The 23,343-nt window shown below is 54.4% G+C and overlaps 2 protein-coding genes across 3 annotated transcripts in view; both read right to left on the minus strand.

The window, feature by feature from the left end:
* Positions 1-1,764: 1,764 nt before the first annotated feature.
* On the minus strand, positions 1,765-8,616 carry C1QL1 (complement C1q like 1). The gene is made up of 2 exons (XM_019752329.3): positions 7,709-8,616; positions 1,765-2,415 (listed from the first exon to the last, which is right to left on the minus strand). The coding sequence occupies exons 1-2, from the start codon at positions 8,303-8,305 to the stop codon at positions 2,236-2,238; spliced, it is 777 nt and encodes a 258-aa protein (XP_019607888.1). The 5' UTR covers positions 8,306-8,616; the 3' UTR covers positions 1,765-2,235.
* A 10,276-nt stretch (positions 8,617-18,892) lies between these two features.
* Positions 18,893-23,343, minus strand: part of DCAKD (dephospho-CoA kinase domain containing) — a 55,262-nt gene continuing 50,811 nt past the window's right edge. Inside the window, exon 9 of one of the 2 annotated variants that reach the window (XR_016022959.1) lies at positions 18,893-19,052. The gene's annotated coding sequence lies outside the window, so the exon portion shown is untranslated. The remainder of the gene's footprint in view (positions 19,053-23,343) is intronic. The other variant, XR_016022960.1, reaches the window with a different exon arrangement.

A 23,343-nucleotide genomic window follows, 5' to 3' on the forward strand; every position in this document is an offset into this window, starting at 1 on the left:
CTAAGGAAATGATTAACATGCTTTTTATTGAAACAGAGGTTCCTAGAAGCATCCCTGTGGTCTCTGGGGAGGAGTGGGGAGCCCCCAGGTGTGGTGGCTGGGTAATTCTGAGCCAGTGTGGCCATTAAAGAATCACAGGGGGCTGCTGGCAGCACTGAGGGGCAGAGGGGAGTGCTGTCTAATCTAATCACTCTTCCCAAGGAAACTCTCGTTTCAGCCAGACCTTCCAGGGGTTTTATTGGGTTTGTGGGGAACTGCAGATTTCAATCTCCAGACCCCACAGGGAAGGAACAAGTATTAAGCTAATTTTATTAAATGGCCACAGCTGGCAGTAGGGGGAAGCAGCGGAGAGAAGGGAGGATAAAGAAAGTCATTCAAGTCTGCCAGCCATGACAAGGGTCCATACATGGGGCCTGAAGGGAAGAGAGGCCACCCCTCCTTCCTGTCTCTCCAGCTGAGCCTGCAGCACAGGGGGGTGGGGGAGGCCAGATGGGACCTTTCCCTCAGTGTAGAGCCTTGGGATTCTCCAAGAGGCTCACACCACGGCTGCTGCCCACAGATGCTTGTAAATACACCATGCCTCTACACGGCAGGAGTGGGAGTGGAAGGGCTGAGTGTGATGGGGAGAGAGACTGAGCTGCCACGATGCCATCTTCCTCAGTTTTGCTTTGGAGAGCGCAAATCTTTATGAAATATGTACCGGTTAAGAGCATGCTCTTTGGCTCAAATACTGGCATTTGCCTCTTCCTAGCTCTGTGACGTTGGCAAATTATTTAACCTCTCTGAGGCTTACTTTCCTCATCATTTCAGATAAAATAACAGTATCCATATTGACGGGTATGAGAGCATTTCCTGCCAATCCACCACCTTCCCCGCCACACACACATATCCATGAGATAATATTTATAAAGTTCCTGGTATCTAACACAGAGTGGGTGCTCTCTAAATATTAGCTATTCTTTCGGAATGCTCTGTGTGACTGCCATGGCCCCAGTTACAGGAAGTGAGGGAGGCAGTGGCAGGGTGAGGAGACTCAGTGTGCAGTGCTTCTTGGATTCAAGTGCTATCACAGAACTTAGCGACTGTTTCACAATAAGCAAGCTATTTAACCTCCCTGGAAGAAGAATTACATCTACTCATCCAACCTCCCAGGGTTCTTGGGAGACTTGAGATGACTTACCTGAAAGCAGTTTGCAAACTTTAAAGATGTATAATTAATAAAAGCTATGTTTATTGAGCACATACATTATATCTCTTTAATCCTCAGTCAAGTGAGGTAGGTCACCTACATTGTATAGATGCGAAACTGAGGACCAGTGGTAAAGTGTTTGGGCCAAGGTCAATCAGCTTTTAGTGCAAAGCTTGTTCCTTTCATGGCTGTCATTGACCCAGAACTGAGTCAGAGGAGTGACTTGCCCAGGATCACATAAAATGGCCCTGGATGAGAAGCTGGGGCTCCCAATGGAAACTTGGCTGTGCCTTTGGGATGCCGATACCGCTTTCAAGGACGAAAAGAATAGAACTTAACCATCGTGGAAGATAATGATGTAAGTGGGCTGCTACCCATTCCAGCTGCCCAGGCCCACTTGGGCTGGGGTGGGCACAGTGCCCCTTGGCCCACCTCTCCTGGAACAGCTCTGACTCTGGCACCTGGCTTCCCCCAGATCCATGGGCAGCTTCCCGCAGACCCCTACCAGTGTGGAGGAGGGCGGGGTCGTCGTCCCCTCCTGCATCTCCTGCCCAGGGCACAGACGGAAACCCAGCGGGATGGAAGTGTTTTTTTATTATAGCTTTGGTCAGACGCGGCGGGCGTGGCAGGGCCAGGCTTTAGGGAGCCCTGGGAAGCTATCCAGCCCCCATCCCACCCCTCCCCCAGGCGGCGCCACCCGGCAGCGGGAGCGCAACGCATCCCAACGAGGGAAGTGGACCCCGTCGGGATCGGTCCCCGGATGGAGCAATAAACAGTCCTATTGTACAAATATACAGAGCGGGCTGGACAACACCGCCTGCCTCCCAGGGCCCAGGATGGTGCGCGCTGGGCCCGGCTCTGCCGCGAGCCGGCGGGAGGGTCAGGCTACGGCCAGGCCCGGGCATCGTAGCCGCGGAGGGCCGTCAGCCAAGGGCCGGCAGCGAATTTGTAGGTGGGGTGGGGGGAGGGACGGGTCATCCTCTGCCCGGCCAGGACGGGGAGCCGAGGGGGAGTGGTTAGGGGATGCAGTGGGACGCGCGGGGAGCTCAGTCAGAGTAGATGATGAAGCCGGAGAACGTGCTGTATTTGTTGCTGTTGCCGCCATGCGCTTTGCCACCGTCGAGCTTGATGAAGACCTCATCGCCTGCGTCTAGGTGCAGGATCACGCTGTTGCTGGCATAATCGTAGTTCTGGTCTGCGTCCTGGGCGATGGCGCTGGCCCGCACCTGAGGTGGGTGGGGTGGGGAGTAGTGGTGTGTGTGAGGGGAGGGATGAGGAGGGAGAGAAGTGGGGTCGTGGAGGGAAGAGAGCTGTCAGAGGTAAGGGAGCCACACGGGAGGATTTTGAGGCCCCATTTCCATCTCCATCAGGGCTCTCAGCCTGCTTCTCTCCTATCACCCCCTCTTCCAATCATGTGTTTTTTTGGGGGTGGCAGGGTACAGAAGCCCTGGATTTCTCGGGCTGGTGTAATCTGGGTCTGAATTGGGAGTCAAGGTGGAGTCAGCCCCCATAACTTCTCTAGGTCTTACTATGTGGCCTGCTGAGGACCTCAACAATGCCGCTAGGGTGGCCCAGTCTGGAACTCCCTCCTTGCAGAGATGAATTCTCTGGACCCCCAAAGATGTAGGGCCTTCCCCTCTCTGCTCATTCCTTCTTCTCTGCTTTAATTGTAATAGCGATACGTTACATTTCAGCCACATCCACCTGTTTCACGTCAGTGGATGGACGCGGAATGCACCTTGGCCCCATACGTCAAGGGGACTGGACCAGTGCCACGCTGCTGGAAGCAGCCACCCTGTATTAGGATGCCATCTTTGGACTCCTTGTCTGAAGTTCATTCTGAAGTCTGTCACACTGGAGCAGTGAGATGGAAGGCCTGGTAGTTATTTCCTCTCCCAAGGCTCAGATTGGGCCTGCACAACCACCTCTGAGAAACTGGAGCTATACCTAGGACTATTACCCCACTCAAAAAGGATTTCTGACTCCTCCTGTCTCAACCCTACGTGGCAGAAAGGAAGTGGGTGGGGAAGAGGGAATCCTATATCTCTTTGTGATCCTTAGTCTGACCTGATACCTTGCTGGTCCTTGTTTTGATGGAGGAGGGCAGGGAAGGTAAGACAACGGGCAAGGGAATGCTAGCATTTGGGTTTGAAGCCTGCCACCATCACTTTTGTGGGCTCTGACTATAGTCATAAGATACCGAGGGTGTGTGGTGGTGGACAAATTCCCTCCCTGCGTTCCTTTCCAAGTGCTGAATGCAAGTCCTGAACCAGAGGACCTGGGGCCTCTCCAGGATATCCTGGGTGGAGAACGGGAAGAGAGGAGCCATTTCCAAGGTTCTGGCTTATGTTGCGGGGAGGCTGCATTGGGTGGGGTTCACTCAGCCAGGTTCCTCAACAGCCCCACTCCATCTGGCGCTTTTCCTGAAAGCAACTACTGCAAGAGCTGACAGTCAGGACAGGACCAAGCCAAATTAGGGGAGGGGCCCATCCTCCCTCCCGAGTGGAAGGCAGAACTGTGGGTCAGCTGCACCACAGCTGCTGACTCAGCGACAGTACTGCAACAGGGGGACCCAAGGTATTTGCTTACAGACTGTCATTTAAAGCCCAGATCCTTCCAGCCATCTTCTCTCCCCTCAACCTCGTCTTCCCCAACCTGGGAAGAAACTGTTTGGGGCACTTAGCTGGGAAAACTCGTGGTCCAGCTAAAGGTGGGGGGAAATCAAAGGACAGGGAGACGGACCTTGTTTGTCAAGAAGCTCAGTTTCTCTATTTAGAAAATGGATAAGAAGATCCTGCCTCACCACTGCCACCTTTGTAAAAGCTGTTTGGTGGTGAAGAAAAAATTTTTTCATCTTGTTGGGGCTTTGAGCTACTAGGAAAGAGCTCAAAGCAAGCAGCCAGCTTCCGTATTGTTCCCTGGGCCCTACTCCTGGTAGTATTTATTATTACACATGCATTTCATTATCTGGGCTAATAAATTACTACTAATAACAATTATTTTTATTACCCAGATTAATTTAGCTTTGACTCATTAAAACCGTGTGCTTGTTAATAGCCAAATCCATTAGAATACAGTCATCTGTCAGCAGGAATCTCCTGGTGATGTGACAGACATCAGAACTGTTATGCTTATGTTTATTATTTATTCATCACCATGATTGTTGCTGTGATTATCCTAATTATCCATGGAGGCAGGGAGAATCTGTGCCCTGTGCTTAGATGGTGAGGGATCTGGGAACGGAACGCAGAGGTTCTGATTGTTTGTCCAAGACTGGAAACAGCTGAGGCATCCAGCTCCTCCTGGGGGTCAAGGGGAAGTGTGGGGAACTGAGGTTGCCGTGGAAATAGGAAAGCAAGCTTCTTCAAGGGCTGCCAGGAAGGGAAACTGAGGCAGAGGTCTGACCAGGCGCCTGGAAGGGGTGAGGAGAGAATCCAGGAAACATGCCCCTGCCCCCAGGTCAATGCTGGGGTCTTGGATGCTGAGGTGTTCTTCCCATAGGCAGCCGGCCTGGCCCACAGGGGACACTTGTGCTTTCACATTTACTGGGTCCCACTGGGCCAGGCAATGTGCTCTGTGCTGTCTGGAAGGCATTAAGGGCCAGAGAGGATAGCTGGGGGCCTCTCTCCCAGCTTTAGGCAAGAGGCTGATCTCCAGTTAGGTCTTTATACCGGTCCTCAATTTGTATACGCCACCACCTCTCACCTCCCTCAGACTTTGGTGTCCAAGCCCCTGCCCATTTATAATATCTCCCCATAGGCCCTGACCTGTCCCCACATAGCCCCCCCTTCCCCAGCCCATGTTATCAGTTTCATGTCCTCCTTGACCATCTGAACAGTGGCTCTTAGAGGCAGCTGCTGGGAGCTCACCTCACCCAGGGTACCAGTCCCAACCTAGACCCTTCCTCAAGCTCCTCAGATCCCCATGTCCTAATGACCAGGGATTTAGTGCCATCAGGCTGTGCAGTGGTGACTCATAGCTACCCCTAGGAAAGGGGACAGTGGGGCTCAGACAAGGAGAGAGGGGGCCTCAGCACCAAGCAGGAAGGTGGTGACTTTCTCCTCCCCATCTTTCTCAGGGAAGGGCCAGGGCCCAGATGCAGCTCTGCCATCCTGAAGGAATTCTAGAAGCCTCTCTGCAGTCAGGAAGCCAGGAATGAAAAGCACAGAGCCCAGGGTCGCTCCTGGTCTTGAGGGCATGGGCGGTCGCGGTGCAAAGTCCTCTCCTGTTCCCATCCATTATCCAGCCCCGTAATTTTTTTCTCTGCTCACTTGAATGTCCTCTTCCACCTCTGAGCCAGCCTTTTCCTACACTTGACCTTTGTATTTTCTCCCTAGCTGTGTCCCTTTACCTTGGGGGACCCAGGTTCACCATCCTCTCCTCCGACCAGGTTGGTCTGAGCTGAGGCGGATTCCACTGAATCGCTCCCTCCAGCCAACACATTTGGGGCCAGGAGTTCCCAGCTGGGCTCCCAGTCTTCCTTTAATGCAGTAATTGCTGGAGTGTGTTATTATGCGGTCACCACTCTCTCCCCTGCACAGACCATGAGGTCCTGGAAAGCAAGCAGATCAAACCCCTGGAACCAAACCCTGGCTCCTAGTGGGGGCTCAAAACCAGTATGTGGAATGACTAGTGAGATTAAATATTGGACATTCTGGAAGGAGAAGTCACCAGGGATCGGGGATGGCCACAGCCGCCACTATTTGTCTTGGCTTTTGGGGGCGGGAGAGGGGAGGAAATAGAGTAACTGTTAAAATGCTGGGTCTTTGAAACCCCCAGTTGTATCCATCCGTTCTTCTACTAGCCTGTGGTCCCACTTCCTTGTCAGGCTCTGTCAATGCCCTGCCCCTGCTACAGCACAGAAAGAAGAGGCTTTTGAATCAGTTTCACCTCCCAGTGACTGAAGCAAGTGCCCCTGCGCCAAGCACATGCTATCGTTAGGGCCTCCTTTTGCTTCATCTCAGGGGCCCTGCTGCAACCTCCTGACATGGTGCAGGATCTAGGGCCCACGGGTGGCCACTTACCTCTCCAGGCAAGCTGGGCCCCCAGCTCCCTGAAACCTCAACTTGGTGCCAGCCCAAACTTTCTTTGGGAAAGGAAGAAATTCCATTGATGAAGGTGACATTACTGCATCCCTTATTGGTGATTAATAAAAGGAATCGTGGAGCTGTCTGCAGAATGAGCCCTCACAGGATACGGGGGGCCTCCCTTTTGGTCAGGAACCAAGGACAAAGAGGAGCGACACGGGAAGCCTGACAGACACAAGTGGCAGAGGGACATCTGAAGAATAGAGAAGGTGGGGAAGAGGTTAAACCCAGGAGAGAGGCCAGAAACACAGGAAGAAACAAATAGGACTGGTAGATACAAGAGAGAGACAGGCACAAAAGCAGGAGAGAGGTGGAAACCAGAGAGAGAAGCAGGCAATGGGGAAAGAAGAGGGGACCAACTTACAAGCACCTGGTAGGCTTTTTGCTGTCTCTCACCCCCAAGCCAGGGTCTACCTCAGCGCAGTGCTGTAATGGGAAGGGTTCCAACAGGGTCTTGGGTCTGTCTCAGGAGATTCTTTCCCAGCTCCCACCAGCCTAGCTTTAGTTCTGACCTATGCAGGTCTCCTTCTTCCATAAAAATGCTCAACCTGATCACCCTCAAGGGACCCAGTCTAAAGTGATCTGGGAGAACTGGGAAGGGAAGTGGTATCAAAAGGGAAGGGAGCTGGACAAAACTGTCGTCCTGGGGCAGGGTTAGGTCAAGGTTGGTCCTGGGGCAGCAATTCCAAGGAGAACACCTTGCACTGCGGGTCTCAGTACCAAAGACCCTGCGTACTTGGCACCTGCCAGCTTCGGTCTCTGGGATAGGGACAGAGAACGAAGAGAATCCCCCCCTGACACTCCAGGAGTCAGGAGTTACAGTCAGGATACCAACAGACGGAGTCTCTATCTTTTTGCCCTGCCTCAGGAGGGAAAACTTTTTCCCCCAGCCCACCTTCTTGGGCCAGTATCTCTGACACAGTACAAAGGGCCGCGCAGTCCTGGGTTTTGCAAAGGGTGTCAGATCATCCCAGTGGTCCCTTCCCAAGGGAGTGGAGGATGTATTGCGGCCAAGGCTTTGCGCGTCCAGCGTCCTTTGCCTTTGTGCCCAAAACATTTCCAGCTCGCCTTCTGGGCTTGCGTGCATGGCTGTGCACCTGGAAGCCCGCGGGAGCGGAGGCTGCTTTTTTCCATCCTTGCCCTCCCCTAATCGCCCGCTAGTATCAACCAGACTCCCAGCTCTCAGAGGTCGCTTCCCAAGGGCCAAGCCCCCAGGGCTAGTCCGCGCGCCCGGGATCCCTGCGCCCTCAGTTCGATTTCTCTCTCGCATTTCCATGCTGCGGGTGTCTAGCAGCGTTTGCCTTGCAGCCGGCTCCCAGCAACTGAGGAGTCAGGGGTACCATCCCGCCCCATGCGATTCCACCTGCGCCCGCTAACTCCGACCCGGTTCCCATATGCCCCCAGGCCAATCCCGTGGCCCCGCCTGGCCCACCTGGCCGTTCTTGCAGAGGTCTGCCCACATACTGGTGCCGTCGCCGCCGCGCATGAGGACGTGGTAGGTGAAAAAGTAGGTGCCAGGAATGTTGCACGTAAACTTGCCGCTAGTCGCGTCGTAGTTGTTGCCTAGGTTGGTGACCACGTCGTCGAACTTGAGCACCTCGTAACCCTCGTGAGGGTTCTTGAGGCCGGCGTAGAAGGCCACGCGCGGCACCGTGGTGTAGGTGGCGGTGCTGATGGCGCCGCTGCCTCCCGCGCCCGGCAACCCGGGAGGGCCGGTCTTGCCCGGCTCACCCTTCTCCCCGGGTGGCCCCACAGGGCCCGGAGGACCGGGGTCCCCGGGGGGGCCGGGAGGACCCGGCTTGCCTGTGCGGCCCGGCTTCCCCTGGGGGCCCTGCACCAGCGTGGAGGGCGGGGGCGCGCCGCTCTGCTCGCTCACGGCGTCGCCGCCGTCGGGCCGCGCGCCGGTGCCGGGGCCCCGCGCGGGGTAGGGGTCGCACACCATGCGGCAGGTGCCCAGCATCTCATAGTGGCCGTCCGGGCCGCCCGAGCTCACCAGCACGGGGATGAGCACCACCAGCACCAGCAGCATCACCACGCCGGCGGCGGCCGCCAGCAGTGTCTTCCGGCCGGCGCGAAGCCTGGGGAGCGCCGGGCCGCCCGGCCGCGCCGTCGGGGCAATGGTGCCGGCGGGCGAGGGGCGCGGGAAGGGCGCCCGCGCTCAAGGGCGGTCCGGCGGGGCTGCGGACATGGGGCCGGGCCCGGGGCGCCGCGCTGCGCTGGATGCGCTGCGGAGCCCAGCCTCCGGCTCCAGCCTCGCGCCTCCCTCCTGCTGCGCACCCGGACTGAGAGCGGCAGCCGCCGCCTTCTGCCTCGCTCCTCCCGCCTCCTCGCACTGGGGCCACCGCCCCCTCCGCCCCGCCCAGCTCCACCCGGTAAGCACGATTCAGCCCCCGCGATGGGTGGGGCTGACGGCGGGGCTGACGCCTAATTGGGCCGCGGGCCGTAGGGCTCCGCCCACCTAGTGGGGCGGGGCAGAGGGGAAGGCACCGCGGAGAAGACCAGCCTGGAGAGGAAGGGAGAGACTGAGGGAGAGAGAGACGCTGACCCCGAAATGAGAAGGGGTCTAGAGTCAGAGAAACAGGAGAGGCTCGCATAGGGAAAGGGAGAGTAGGGACCAAAGAGTGAATGGAAGAGAAAGCCACCAGGAGAGCTAGAGAGCACCGAGGGGAACTGGGAGAGGAGAGGCCTCGAGGGTCGGCTACGAGGAAAACCAAGAGGGACAGAGGGGCCATGGTCCGCGGAGGGCGGAGGCGAGGGGGGAACCCCGGTCTGCAGGGTCAAAAAGAGCGATTGAAGGGAGGACGGAGAGGGGAGCAAGAAGGATCAAGGAAGAGCATCATGGGGGGAAGAGAGGAAGACAAAAGGAGGATGGGGAGGGGGCCATCCTGCACTCAGGCCTCGCAGACCACCAGGCCAGGAGATTCGGGAGAGATAGTACACCTGTCAGGGTGCCAAGGGGGGTCCCAAGTTCTGACAACAGCCTCTCCCTCCTCTTTTCTGGATCCTAGCTGTTCCAGGACTTGTTCCTCCCCGCCCCCGGAGGAGGGGAAGAATCGTCTACTCACTACTTCTCCTCTCCCCTGTCCCTTCCTCACCAAGCTCCAGGCCAGACCAGGATCCTTTTCCTGGGGGTGCTGAGGGAGAGGTCTCCCTCTTTCTCTGATCACTCCTGTGATCTCTGCTTTTAGACAGGTGAGAACTGGGGGCCCTAAGAAAGGGGGCACCCCCACGTTATTTCTCCATTCTGACCAGTACAAACACGTCCCTGGGTGGTGACCCCCTTTTCCAGCCTCCAAGAGGAGGGATTGAGCTCACCCTGCCCCTCAGCTCCTCCACCCAACCCCAGCCTTCTCAGCAGCCCCCTAACTCTTCTCCCTATCAGGTTGTCTGAGGCAATCCACTTCCTCAAGTGCAGTAATGTGTTTAGGTTGCATAAACTGAAATGTGTCTGCTTCCATAAAAATATTTGTCACATTATTTGAGGCCCAGCTTGTGCTCCAATGCTCGTCCTTCACCCTCCTTTGGCCAGCCCACCGGAGAGGGTTCTGCCTTTTGGAGGCCTCTGGCCACTGATAAAGGATGACCCTTCAACCTCTTTCTTTTCTCCTGAGAAGTCCCCTCCCTGCTCACACTCTCTTTCTTCTGACCTGCCACAGGGCCCTTTTGATGCACTGGCTTTCTCTATCCAAGGTTGAGATTGCTTGACCCCACCCAGAGCTGGGAGAAGGAAAGGGACAGCAGGATATTAAGTGGTGGGCTATGAGAGAGGGACTTCCAAGCACTGACTGCTGAGCCCAGGGTAGAGTGACCCCCATGGCCAAGAAGGGAGCTAAAACAATTCAATAAATAGCGTTGATTCCGGGCTTACTGTGTGTCAGGCCTTGTGTTGAATGCTTTACGTGTGCGGTCACACTTGATCTTCACACCAATCCATAGAGGTAAAGCCCATCATTATCCTCATTTTACAGATGGAGAACTGAGGCTCTGGCAAGTTCAGAGATTTGCCCAAAGTCACACTACCGGTAATAAGCGGTAGAGCTGGGATTCCAACCCGCAGCCTGGCTCCATGCCCTTTCAAACTCCACACCCATGGGTCTCTAGGTGCTGTTCACTGCCCAAAGGGAAGAAGGTGCCACGTGCAGGAGGAGGGGGCTCCAGGCAGCTAGACCTCCCCAGGCTCAGGAAGAACACGCCTCAGCTCTGGGCTGTCAGTCCCGCCTCCTGCCCCCCCACTGTGGTCGCCCCCACTGTGGTCGCCCCCAGTGTGACTCCCAGAACAGCGACTGGGTCGGTGACCCGAAGGACAAGTACGCCGTCATTAGCGTATGATTTGTACAGCCCCGCTCTCTGTAGTTCGAACGCACACGCGTCCCTCCTCCGCTACGCCGCTGGGGCTCCTCCGCCCTCCTCCGCCCCCCCAGAACCCGCGGGGGAAACTGCGGCTGGCCGCCCGAGGCCAAGGAGGGGCGGGAGCACCCACCGCCCGCGCTCGCCCGGGCGTCCAAAGCAGCCCGCCCCCGGCTCCGAAAGAGCGCCCGCTCTCCTGGCGCGGTGTGGCGTCTCTGTCAGCCCAGCCGGATTCTCCCCGCTTCGCTGGAGTGGAAAATAACGGCTTCAAACTTTGCAGAAAGGAGCTGGTGCCAGCACTTTAATTAACAGCCATCTTGGCCTGTGAGCCTGGGCCACCAGTCCGCGCCTCCCCAGGGCTCGCAAGGCCCCGCCACAGCCCCGCCCAGGTCCCGAAGGAGGTGAACCCAGGCCGCCGCGCTCGGTGCCTCTCTTCCAAGGGAGATGAGGGCCTGGCTGAAGGAGGGTGGGTGCTGTCTTGGGAGGGGGGGCGTCTCCCCCAGCTTAATACTTGAGGACCCCCGGCCCTCTCACCCCACCTACCCACCCACCCCCAAATTCTCTAAAGCCTGGCGTTTGAAAATTCTGGAATTAGAGACCTGCGTGCCAATCCCAGCTGGCGATTTTAAACTGGTCACCTAACCTGCAGCGCCTCAAGTGTCTTCCTTTGGGAAAAGCATTGTTGTGAAGATTAAATGAGATATAATGAATGGAAAGCGCTGGGTTCTGCATCTGACCTTTATAATGCACCCAGTAAATGGTGGCTAATACAATTATTCCACTTCAAGGTTAAGAAAGCCCTTCCACCACTTCTCCTGCCTTCTTCCGACAGACTGCTGCGCTCGGCACTAGCAGAGGACAATGGCCTATGCTTCCAGGTTCAGACACAGGACTAGATGAGTAAGGAAGGAACCCTGTAGTGCGGGCTCCCAGGTCTCTTCTTCAACTACCTGCCAAGATCAGGGACTCGAGTTTTCAGAAAGGGGAAGAGATGAGCCATGGGGGAAGGGAGGGCAGCATTATCTGTAGCTGGGATGCTGCCAGTGCTGGGCGCTGAAGGTCCAGCTTTACTTTCCCTCCTATGAGCGGGAGCTCCCTCACTCCTATATCCCCATCATTCCAGGGGTGGGGAGGGGTGCTGAGCATTGAGGTGGTCTGTGGAGGGTGCAGGAAAGTGGGTAAGTTCCTCACTTATGTATGGCTGGCTTTAGGAAACTGGGTGGCCATTCCGTGGTATTTTAGGGTGTGTTTTTTTTTTAATGAATGTGAGTGGATGTGAATGTATTAGGACTGCGTTTGTGTTAGTGTGTGTCTGGGTTTATGAGTGATGAAAGGGGGTGCTGTGAATGCAAATCTGCATTCACTTGTTCATTTGTTCATTCTGTAAACATTTACTGAAAACGCCTAGCAAGGCATTGCCAGGTGGTAGTGGTAGGGTGTCCAAAAAATGTTAGACGTGAGCAGTACTGTGAGGAGCTCGGTCTTTGGCAGGGATCACAGGAAGGAAGAAATGATAAATGCTATGATAATTATTGCAGCTAACATTTTCTGAGCACTTACTAAGGGCAGGATCTTGTTCTAAAGCTCTATACGTGGATTATCTCATTTAAATTTAACAACCTATTATTAGCATGGACTTATAACTATGACATGGCTTGTGCCATTTAATATCAATAATCCTATGAGGTAGGTACTCTTATTTTCCCATTTTATAGTTGAGGAAACTAAGGTTTGGGTAGAGGTTTGTGCTAGGTGTTATGAAGCACAGATGAAAAACTCCCGGCTCAAAGGACTCCAGAAAGACTACAGGAGAGGTGTCATTTTTACCATCTATTTATCCATTCATTCAACCATCCTCCATCCATTCGTAAATCCATATTAAGTGACTGTCCACCACATTCCTATTATTACAAGAAAAAGTGATGAGCATGAAAAGACTTCTGACCTCATGAGGTTTGCAGTATGTGTCAGGGACCTGGACAGTTAAACAAGCAACTGCTATCTAGCTTGACAAGTAAGCTGGCTGGGAATCTATGCGGTGCTATAAGAACAGGCAGCTGTGTTGCCTAAATTCATCTGGGGGCAGGGAATCATGGGGAACTTCTTGGAGGAGGTGATATTTAAGTTAAGCCCTGATGAAAGGATGGCAAGATGAAGAGGATAACTGCCAGAGGTGGAGGAGAGAGGGAGGGAGGGGAAGAATAGTCCAGGCAGAGGGAACAGCATGTGCTAAGGATAAGCTTGCAGGGCCTTATGGGCTGTGACAAGGAATGTGTAATTTATCCTGAGAGCAATTAGAAACTACTGAAGGGTGCTGAGAGAGCAATACAATCACCTTTTTTCAGATTAGAAAGATTACTCTGGCTACTGTGGGGAAGAGAGGTTAAAATAGACTAAGAGTGTCATAGGGAGATTAGATAAGAGGCAGTTGCAGTGGTCCAGGTGAGAGCTGATAATGGCCTGATCTGGATGGGATGAAAGTGGGGAGGGGACTTCCAGATTTCTGGAAGGATCTTGAAATGTTTATAAAATGAATTAAGGATGGATGAATGTGGTTGCTCTGGGTACTTGGGTACCAAAACGTGCCAGGTACTTTACACACTCCATTTAATCCTCACTAGAAATTTAAGGAATAAGCATTATCATCTCTATGTTGGAGCTGAGGATGCTGAGGCTCAGAGAGGTTAAGTAACTTTCCCAGATTACACAGTTTGTAAGAGGGAGAGCCAAGATTAGACATCAGGTCTGTTTGACCCCAGATTGGGACTCTTTATCGCTTGGCCCAGCAGGCACACACCTGGTGGGGACAGCAAGGAAAGGCATTTTAGGGAGAAAGAACGGGTTGGTCAAGGCCCAGGAGTACAAAAGGCATATTTTTCGGGTTTTGGTTGAAGACACTGGTCTACAGCCCTGGCTTGGGCAGGATGGAGAGCTGGGCACCAAGAGGCAGAGACTGGCTCTCAAGGTCCAGTTAGGCCACCAACTTGCCCTGTGTGTTTGGGGAAATCGTATCACATTTAAGGGTTTCTATTTCCCTCCCTGGGCTGGAGAATTATCCAGGGCTACTCTGAAAGGCAGTGATTATCATGTTAAAGAAAATTCTCTATCGATGTCTATTAAAATATTTTGAATCCCTTCATGACATTTAAACTCAGACACTTCCAAATCCTCTACGGGAAAAGCCTCCATAATGTCAGCCCTGCTTTGGGGAGCAGCATTTGGTCAGAAAGTGTGGGAGAATGGAAATTGTGTTGTGATTTGGGGTGGGGGGCCAGGACACGCCTCAGTGGGCTGAACCAGGCTGGGATTCAGAATTCCTGAGCCTGGCCAGGTGAGCAACCTTCTTCAGGAGCCTCTCCCCCAGCTCCTTATCCTGAGGAAGAGAGAGGGATTAAGGGGGCAGAGCCCAAGTACCCAGGTCTTAGACAGCTTTTCTCATACTCCCTCTCCAGAAAACTCTGGGTCTCATGCCTGCCTGAGGGTTCCAGGGCACTGCTGAGCCCTGGGCCTCCTCCTTCCCACCCCTCAGGCCCACCGGACCCACCAGCTGCCACCCATCCCAAATCCAGCTCCAGGGAGGCAGCTCTGTAAAGGCCCTGCTGTGGGAGGGGAGACCTCATGAGAGGGGCCTTCTCCCCTCAGCCCAGCCTGCATCTCCCAGCTGCATGTATAAGTAATGAGGCTCCGCAGTCCCAACAGGAACCAATATAATGGCGGGTGCGCAGGGTCAGCCTGTGAGACAGATAGCGGGATGCAGGAGTGACAGGCAGTGCAATTATGCTGTGCCTCCTGCAAAGGCGCAGAGAGAAGGCCCCGCCTGGCCAGCATGGTCGCATGCTCCCCACCCCCTCCCACGGGCCTTGGGCCTCGACTCTTTCAGACTCCCCAAGCCCAGCCCCAGCTCCCAGGCAAGGGAAGGGAAGGCAGGGAGCAGGGAGCAGAGAAGAAGGTGGGGAGAGGAGAAGTGGTGGGGAGAGGAGGTACTGGGGCTCGTGGGCAGCAGCCAGTTTTCTTGGGGTCTGGGGAACACACCCCGGGTCTGAGGATGGGGGCATAAGGGAGAAGGCCTCCTGCTCCCCAGGATGACTGCGGAAGGCTTTTTGGTGGGAGGAGTCCTGTTCTTTCCAGGAAAAACCTTTCCTTGCATTCCCGTAGCAGGAGACCCAGAACTTAGGGTCTGGAAAGGTCTGGGAGACCCCTCTTTTTATAGACAGGGAAACTCAGGCTCAGAGAGGGGAAATGGCTTGCCAAGGTGATAGACCTATTTAAGGCAGAGCCACATGGGAGCCCCGGGGGCTCTTTTCAGGGCCCAATGGTGGGGGTCGGGGGCAAGGGGCGAAGGTGCTAGGTGGTCTCCACAGACCCTCTGAGGTGGTAGTGGAGGGTGGGGCTCAGGGAGGTCTCTCAGCCAGGTATGGGGGCTAGAACTCTGGCTGCAGCCTTATCCTTGGAGAGCCCAAGTCAACCAGGGTTGCGGGTGGCCCAGCTCCCCTTCCGTTGTCAGAGAAGGGGTCTTTGAGCACCTCGTCTCCATACATTTGAGGACAGAAGTGACTGAGAGGTGATGGCTGAGGTGACAGAGCCAGCAAAGCAGAGGTGCTTAGTAAATGTTCATTAAACCGAACCCCTGCACAGGGCCAGCTTCATGGACATGCAACCTGAGCAGTGGCGAAGGTCCTGCACTCGGGACCTGTGCTTGGTTTCATGCTCTGCTGCCACTGCCTTGAAATTCTAAATAATTTTTGAACAAAGGACTTCACATTTTCACTTCCCACTGGGTCCCGTAAATTATGTAGTTGGTCCTACCCCTGAACCAGGGAGGTGGTTTGTTCTTGGAGGAGCAGCCCTGGCCCCTCCCTGCCCCAAACTCACCCCAAGATGCCCCAAGTGGAGGGGAACACAGAGCTAGGAGAAGCTAGTGTTTGCTGGGCTTCCTGGGGGTCCCCACCCTGCAATGACTGACAGTGTGTGTGGGGTGGGGAGAACTCGGCTACTCCGTCCTTTCAGCCTTGATCTCATCCACAGGCCTGCACTTTGCATGTCCATCTGTGTACCCATCGCTGACCCAGGCCAGTGGTGTGTGCATGTAGAGGGGTCCCAGGCCACAGGACTCCTGGTCCCAGCTGGCGTTCCTTGTCACAGGGGAGACATGAGACATGGCCCCTCTGCTTTCTCCCACACCTGCCCCCACTAGGGCAGGAGGGACTGGCAGAGAGGTGGGGTGGGAAGCTTAATTAGCAGCCCCAACCAGGCAGCAGGCGGTGGGCACAGAGCAGGCTGACTTTTCCCGCTATAGATCTGCTCTCCGGGAGAGGCACTAGCCGGCTGGCTTAGGCTTTGGCTGGGCTATTTTAGGAATATTCTTAACTCTTCCTGCGCCACTGCCATCATCGGACCTCTCTTTCAGAGCACATGCCAACTCCAGACTGTCCTCCTGTTCCCTCCTCCCAGGCTCTGCTCTTCCTTTTTGGCAACTGAGAAGGTCACAGTTTTCTCGGGAGTGGGGCCAGTTGCCTTTCTCTAAGGCAAGTTCCCGGCTATGGTCCCCCTCAGCCTCAGTTTTTGCCCTGCCCTGTGCTCGCTCCCTCTCCCCCTCATCAGCGCTCTGGACTAAGGAGATTGGCAGATGTGAGAATCGCCCCATCCCCTTCTCATTTTCTGAAATTGGGATGGTGACCCTCCCCCCTGCCCCCAGGGCAAACAGCTGGCCTGGGCCCCCAGGAGGAGATGGGAAGCAACAGTCCTGACTCCAACCCCCTGGCAGAGCAGCAGCCCCTGCCTGCCTGACTTTGAGGCCCCATTAGGTTGTCCACACAAGCAGCCAGAGCCACAGAATGTCATGGAGTTTCCTCTCCCTATTTTTTTTTCCTACTCCAATGCCTGGCTTCTTGGACAAATCTAGGTCAGGATATAGGCGTCACCTGGGCAGGGCCAAGGGGAGTCCCACTGGGGCCAGAAGGGGTCGGCATTAATAAATCTATACTCTAGCCAATACAGGGGAAGAGATCTCAGCTCACTCTGTAAAGGCCCTGCTGTGGGAGGGGAGACCTCATGAGAGGGGCCTTGAGAAGTTTCCTGGGTCCATGTTGGGCCTGCCTGAGCTGGGAGGCCCAGGACACCCAGGACCTTGCCCATCCCTCAGGCACATGCCTTCGGGACCAGGAGTTGGAAGTTGCCACCAAGTGCTACTGGGAAACATGACTTGGAGATCCAGCCACGTGGTGGCCAATGATGCCACACAAAAGCCCAAGGGACCTGTGGTGTGCCTGACACTGCGCTGGCACCAGTACAGTGGCTCAATAATCAATCTCTGCTTGAAAAGGTTCACCACGGTGTCTGACCACCAGCTTGGCCCATGGTGTTGATGGACTGGGGCAAGCGAGCCCTCCCTACAGGTCCCACCTAACTCCTCTCATCCAGCTTCCCACAACCAGCCCAGCTCCAGAAATGACAGGGCTGGCTGGGGGTGAAGGGTGAGGCCAGATGAAAATGCTTTAGGTCCCCTAAAAAGCTACAGAAGGGGCTCTTGCGATGGGGGGGGGGGGGTGTCACTGAGCTGCAAGTCCTCCAGCCTCCAATTTAGTAAGATCCAGATGAATTTAACAAGATATCCTCGGGAAGATTTTGAGTTCAGAGAAACAATATCCTCCAAGGACTCAGGGAAAATTCTCTGTGTCTTTTAAAAAGTAAGAAGACACCCCCCTTTACTGCTAATTGAGAGGCATGAATAGGAGACAGACGGTTGGCTGTGATGGGGGCCCCTCCCCATCAGGGAGGAGCAGTGCAGGCTTCCTGAGGCAGAGGCATGGATGAAGAGATTTCTGACCCCACAGTGTGTCCTGACCCCACAGTGTGTCCTGAGGACACACTGGACACACAGGCTAACCTTTGGCAAAACTAGGAACTGAACCCAGGAGTCTTGGCCGCCTGCCTCTCCAGTGCAGCCCCACATTTCCCTCCCCCATGTTCCCTTCCCATCAGCTTCCAGGCCAGGAGCCCCAGCTGGTGGAAGATGTCTTGCTCCGCAGCAGCTGAGATTTGTAAATATTTATAGGAACATGGGAAAGCTCAGTGGCTGACAGGCTCAAGGGGCGGGCAGGGGCCCTGCCCAGAGCTCAGTAGCTTCATTCTCCCTTCTCCACACCCTGACTTGATGGCGTCAGACAGAGATGGGGGTGATCAAGCACAGGGCCTGGGGCTGGCAGCCTCCACATTCAGAAACACAAGCCCAAAGGATATGTTGTCCACCTGCCCCTGCTCGGCTTCCACACTTAGTCTCTTGCATCCTTCCACCCTCAACCAACTCACCCGTGCCCACACTCCACTGCCACACTGACCCTGCCCTCACACATTCTTTCAACACTCACGTATGTTCAATGTCACACTCGTGTGTGTATACGCACGTTTTCTAACTTTCACATCCACATTGAAGCTTACACCTTTGTACACACACCAGCTCATTCACAAACCCAGATCCCAGCCACTCCCCACAGGTCTTAATCACAGGCCCTGGGAGGGAACCTCCTGTTTCCTTTCTGAGGTGGGGGGTGGGGGGTGGGGGAGCAGGCCCTGAAGTCAGGGGGTGAGAAAGAGGGAGGAGGATTGGATGGAGGTGTGGACCAAGAGCCATTCAAAGCTAATGTCAGCCCTAAACGGAAGCAACACAGAGACAAAGACAAGCCAAGGAAACGGAGACTGACAAGAGTCCAGGCAGATGGGGCAGGAGCTGGACGGAGGCTCCCCACCCCCCCACCCCCCAAGGAGAAGCTGTCACATTGCTGCTCCAGTGGCCTGTGAGACCAGCAGCAACCCCCAGCTGGAGCCTCTCCCCTCTGGATCTTGTCACTGTGACTTTGCTTTGCTGCTTGGGCAGCCGGGAGTGGTGACAAGCAGGAAAGACAGTGCTCAGGGCAGCTGGCTGTGCCACACTGGCCCGGCTGCTAACTCACCCATCAGTGCCCATCTCATCACCCACAGGGGCCGAGATGAGACCAGTGATTGGCCTGGCTGCCATTACCTCTCAGAGCCATAGCAGGGACAGTGAGGCAACTGAACCGCCCTCCCTGAAATGTGGGCAGTGCTAACCAGATCTTGCCCAGGCCCCTGGCCCCTGGAGCTGGGCCTGGGAACCCTGGGCTAACATTTTGCTTCCGGACACCCAGGACCTACCAGAGATGGACAGGAACTGGTACATGAGGCAGGGCTTGGGGCGGGGGTTGGGGAAGAAAGCCACTGTGAGGACCAAACATGTTTTTGTCATAAACTTTTAATTTCATCTGCTTTACCATGCACAAGAATAATGTCCCCATACGCCAGGTCTCCGGGTGCTGTGTGACATAATCACGCTTCTCACCGGGGTCTGTCTCAGGGTATTTGTTCTGGGACGTCAATCAGTCAGTTTGTGCTCTGCAATTTGGGAACAACCATTTCTACAAAATCAGAAAAGCAAACAACAAAAATAATAATAATAATAATAATAATAATAATCAGGGAAAGTTGCATTGACTGTTTTTTGATCCCCACTGCAGCTTTCCAACCAGGTTTTGATGTCCTGATTGATTCATGCTTTCACAGGTTCATTCATGTATTTATTCCACAACCCTTATTCCTCCAGGTGCCAGAGTCGGTGCTGCATCGTGGGAACCAGTGCAAAAGCCAGACAGAGTTGTTGCCTGCACAGTATTTAGAATTGATGGAAGAAGACAAACAAATGTACAACAAAGCGTGATGCCCCCGGGGGGCCAGGGAGCAGTGTCTGGGTGACCTGCCTGGGGATCTAGATGTCCTTGCTCTTCCAGTCGAATGCTTGAAAATGACACACAATCCCTCTCTAGTCCCAGGATCAACGTCTTCTCATCTCTCCCCTGCCTCTGCAGGTCTGCACTCCTGGGCAGCCAGGCCAGCTGAGAATGGTGGAAAGAATGTGAATGGGAAACTGAAATCTCATCTGGGACATTCACAGGCTGGGTGAACTCAAGCAAATCATTCATCTCTCCAAGTCTGTTTCCTTCTCCATTAAAAAGCAGTAACGAATACCCATCACAGCAGTGCCATCAGCATCAAATGAGTATATAAAGCAGCAAAGATGGTACTTGGCACATAGTAGGGCCTCAACTCATGCTGACCCCTTCCCTGCCCCTTTGCCAGTGGTATACATAGTATTTCTCCTCACTGACAGGGGGAGGAAACTTGGGGGGAATTTGGGGTTCAAGAGGACCCATCATTCCATACACCATGAATCTGTGCTTCATGTCGCCCTCCCAGGAAGTCATTTTATCTCTGAGGGAGCCTCTTATTTGAAGGGAGGAGGGTAGAGAGGCCTGGTTTTGCCTCCTGGACCACATGAACATTCCAGAAAAACAGCCCCTTTCTTCACCGTTCCCTTCCCTCTGGCTCTCAAGTTTAGAAAAACATTATTATGTGTGTGGTGGTTGTGAGATGGTGGTGATGGTGATGATGATGGTGATGGTGGAGGTAGTGATGGCATTGGTGGTGACGGAAGTGGTGATGGTGAAGGCTGTGATAATGGTGATAGTGGTGATGATGGTGGAGCTGTTGTTGGTGAAGGAGGTGTTGATGGTTTGGTGGTAGTGATGGTGAAGGTGGTGATGGAAGTGAAGGTAGTGGTGATGGAGATGGTGGAGGTGATGATGGTACTGGTGGTGGTGGAGGTGGTGATGGTGGTAAGAGTTCATTTTAGAATCCTATGCACAGATTTGGAGAGCTAGAAGAGAGCTCAGCTCCAGCTAATCTATTGAGGGCCTACTACGTGCTGGGCCCTATAGTACTCGCTTTATTGCTACAGCAATTCACGGAGATTGCTGTCTCCTTTTGCAGATAAGCACAATGAGGCCAGAGATAACAAAGTGACCTAGGTACCAGCTCAAGCTAGGAAGACATGGAGAGGTACTTAAACTCTGGATCCTTTGACTCCTAGCGCCATGTTCCTTCTCTATGCCATCATGAAGCCACGCACATTTCAGTCAGGGACATGGAGACCCAAGGAGGTTAACTGATTTGCCCAAGGCCATGCAGCAGCTTGAAGCAGAGCCTGGCACTTCTAGGTCTTCCCATCCCAGGAGCTGGGTCTCACTGCGGAGGAAACCAGTGCATTACCCTTCACAGCCCTGACAGAGGCTCAGAGCCCAGACCTCCTCAGTCCCCTGGGGCAGGCTCTGTATCTGCTGTCCTCCTGACCCTGCACACTGTCACCTCCAGTCTCCTCCTCCAGCCTCATAGTGAGAGTGACAGACACCCAGCGGCTGCCTGACCCATTATACTTGACATCGCCTTCCCCAGATCTCACCATGGGCCTCCGTTGGCCTGGGCACCATGCTGCAGCAACTCTGACTGGCATTGAGGACGATGAGGGGTAGGGGCTGGCGCCCTCCACCCTCATCCCTGTCTGAACTCGGAAGTGGTGAGCTTGGGGGTCTGGTTATCTTGCACTCCTTTTCTGGTCCTGGACCTTAGTCTCCTGCTCAAAACAATGGTTAGCTCCACCTTCACCTCCCCACCCCCCACCCCAGGAGTTAGTGAAAACAGGAAGAGGAGAGACTGCACACTGTTCACAGACTTTCTCCTCCAGGAAGTCTGGGCTCATCTCACACAGTTCCACTCTGTCTCATCCTCTGACTGTTCCTTCCATCTCAAACTCTAAGTCTGAGTCATGGTGACGGTGACGGTGGAGGTGGTGGTGATGGTGGTGGAGGTGGTAATGGCAGTAGTGATGGAAGTGGTGGTGGTGATGGTAGTGACAGTGGTGAAGGTGGTTGAGGTGATGGTAATGGTAGTAGTGATGGAGATGATGGTGATGTTGCTGATGGTGGTAATGGTGATAATGTTGGAGGGGGTAGTGATGGTGGTGGTGATGGTGGTGGTGATGGTGGTGGTGATGGTGGTGATGGTGGTGGTGGTGATGGTGGTGGTGATGGTAGCTCTTGGGTGATCAGGGTAAGGGAGGGAGGTTGACTGGTAACTCCTTTCCTCTACATCTTCTCCCACTTCTTTAACAATAGTTACTGTTTGTTGAACGTCACCCATAAAACAGGTGCAGGCTCAGTATTTTGTATGTAATAATTCATTTAACCCTTCCCCCAACCCTATGAGGCAGGTACTAATATTTTAGAGATGAGACAGCTGAGGCACAGAGAGGTTAAGTCACTTGCCCAAGGTCATACCGCTAGCAAATAGCAGAGGCTAGACTCAGCCACCTTCCCACACCAGTCTTGACTCCTGCCCTCTACTTCTGCCTCCTGAGCAGAGCTCTATACAAGGAGGAGACCTGTCTAGGAGTGTGTGTGTGTGTGTGTGTGTGTGTGTGTGTGTGTGTGTGTGTACTTAGGGAACTCCACTATCTTGGGGTTTCCATGGCCAAGCCATGCCATTCTGACTATCTTCATGCCTCTACTTCTCTCAGGAGCTCTGACTAGGGAATGAGGATCATGAATGTGGGCGAACGGCTAGATTGCACCAGGTGGTGGTCACAGAATTGGGGGGTAGAGGGCTCTGCCGGACCCATCTGGGGCACCCACCCCCCAGCTCCTGGCTAGGGCTCCCGCCCTCAAGAGCTCCATCCTGCCAGCCTCCCTCCCTCCCAGGATCTCATTATATCCCTAAGAGAAACTGACAGCCTCAATATCTTACTTTGCAAATATAGTTTATTCCTTCAATAAAGCCGCCTGCGCAGGGGAATGTTTAAGCCCCGCTCTCCCCGGAGAGCCTCATTTGAATTTCTAAAGTCTTTAGTTGGCTCCTCCAATGGGGCAGCCAGGTAATGAAAATGCAGCTGCTTATAGCAGGGGATTCATTTCCTGTCCAGTTTGGTCCCCCGCTGCCACCACCAATGGACTGACCCACCAAACTGCTGGTTACCTGGATGCTGCGTGTGTGTTGGGGGGTGGGAGCAGGGAGGCCTTGGCCTGGGCCTGAACACCCAGGGACCTCTCCACAGGGTCTCTCTGCCCAGGGGCCCCTAGACAGTCCTTTGGGCCAGGGTTCTCCCCCTGAGGCCCAGTCCACCATTCCCTGGGGGTGAGGTCTCGTCCCTGGCTGGACCCCTTCACTCCAGGGCAGCCCCTATCCTGGGCCCCCATGGAAGTCTCTAATTAAAGGACTGGCACGCCCCTCGGGGACTCATTAGGCCCGCTGTGCAGAGAACATTTAATCATTGCTCAGAGCATCGATTGGAAAATCAATTTCTTTGTCTCCCCGCACGCGGCGCTGGAGAAACGGGGGGAGCGCTGACCTCCTTGTGCCGCCATGTAAAGTGCTGCACATTTAATCAGGGAACAGAAATCAATTAGCCACTTACGAGGTTGGCTTTAGTTACCGAGTCGGCAGGGCCCTTGCCACAGCTCAGCCGCTGACAGAAGTGAATCTCCTCACACCCCACATGGCATCCCACCAGTTCTCCAGGTGTCTACTTCCCACGCTGGGCACCTGTCACCCAGAACCCCAATAAAGTCCTGGGAAGGCTCCGCAAAGCCCAAGCTCAGGGGCACAGCCTCCCTGGATGACCCCTCCCCACAAACCCCGATTCTGAGAAGCCACGTGGAGACTCAACAGAGGCCCATTCAAACCTCAGCTTTGCTCTCTCTGGCTTCTGTGATATCAGGGAAGTTTCTTAACCACGAAATGGGGATAATAATAGTACCTACCTCACCAGAGTCAGGTGAAAATTCAGTCTCAAATGCCTACGAAAGAGTTCAGGTGCAAGAA

The sequence above is a fragment of the Rhinolophus sinicus genome, chromosome 12 (assembly GCF_057876585.1).
Source record: "Rhinolophus sinicus isolate RSI-liver-muscle chromosome 12, RSI-T2T, whole genome shotgun sequence".
In the NCBI taxonomy this organism is placed as follows: Eukaryota; Metazoa; Chordata; class Mammalia; order Chiroptera; family Rhinolophidae; genus Rhinolophus; species Rhinolophus sinicus.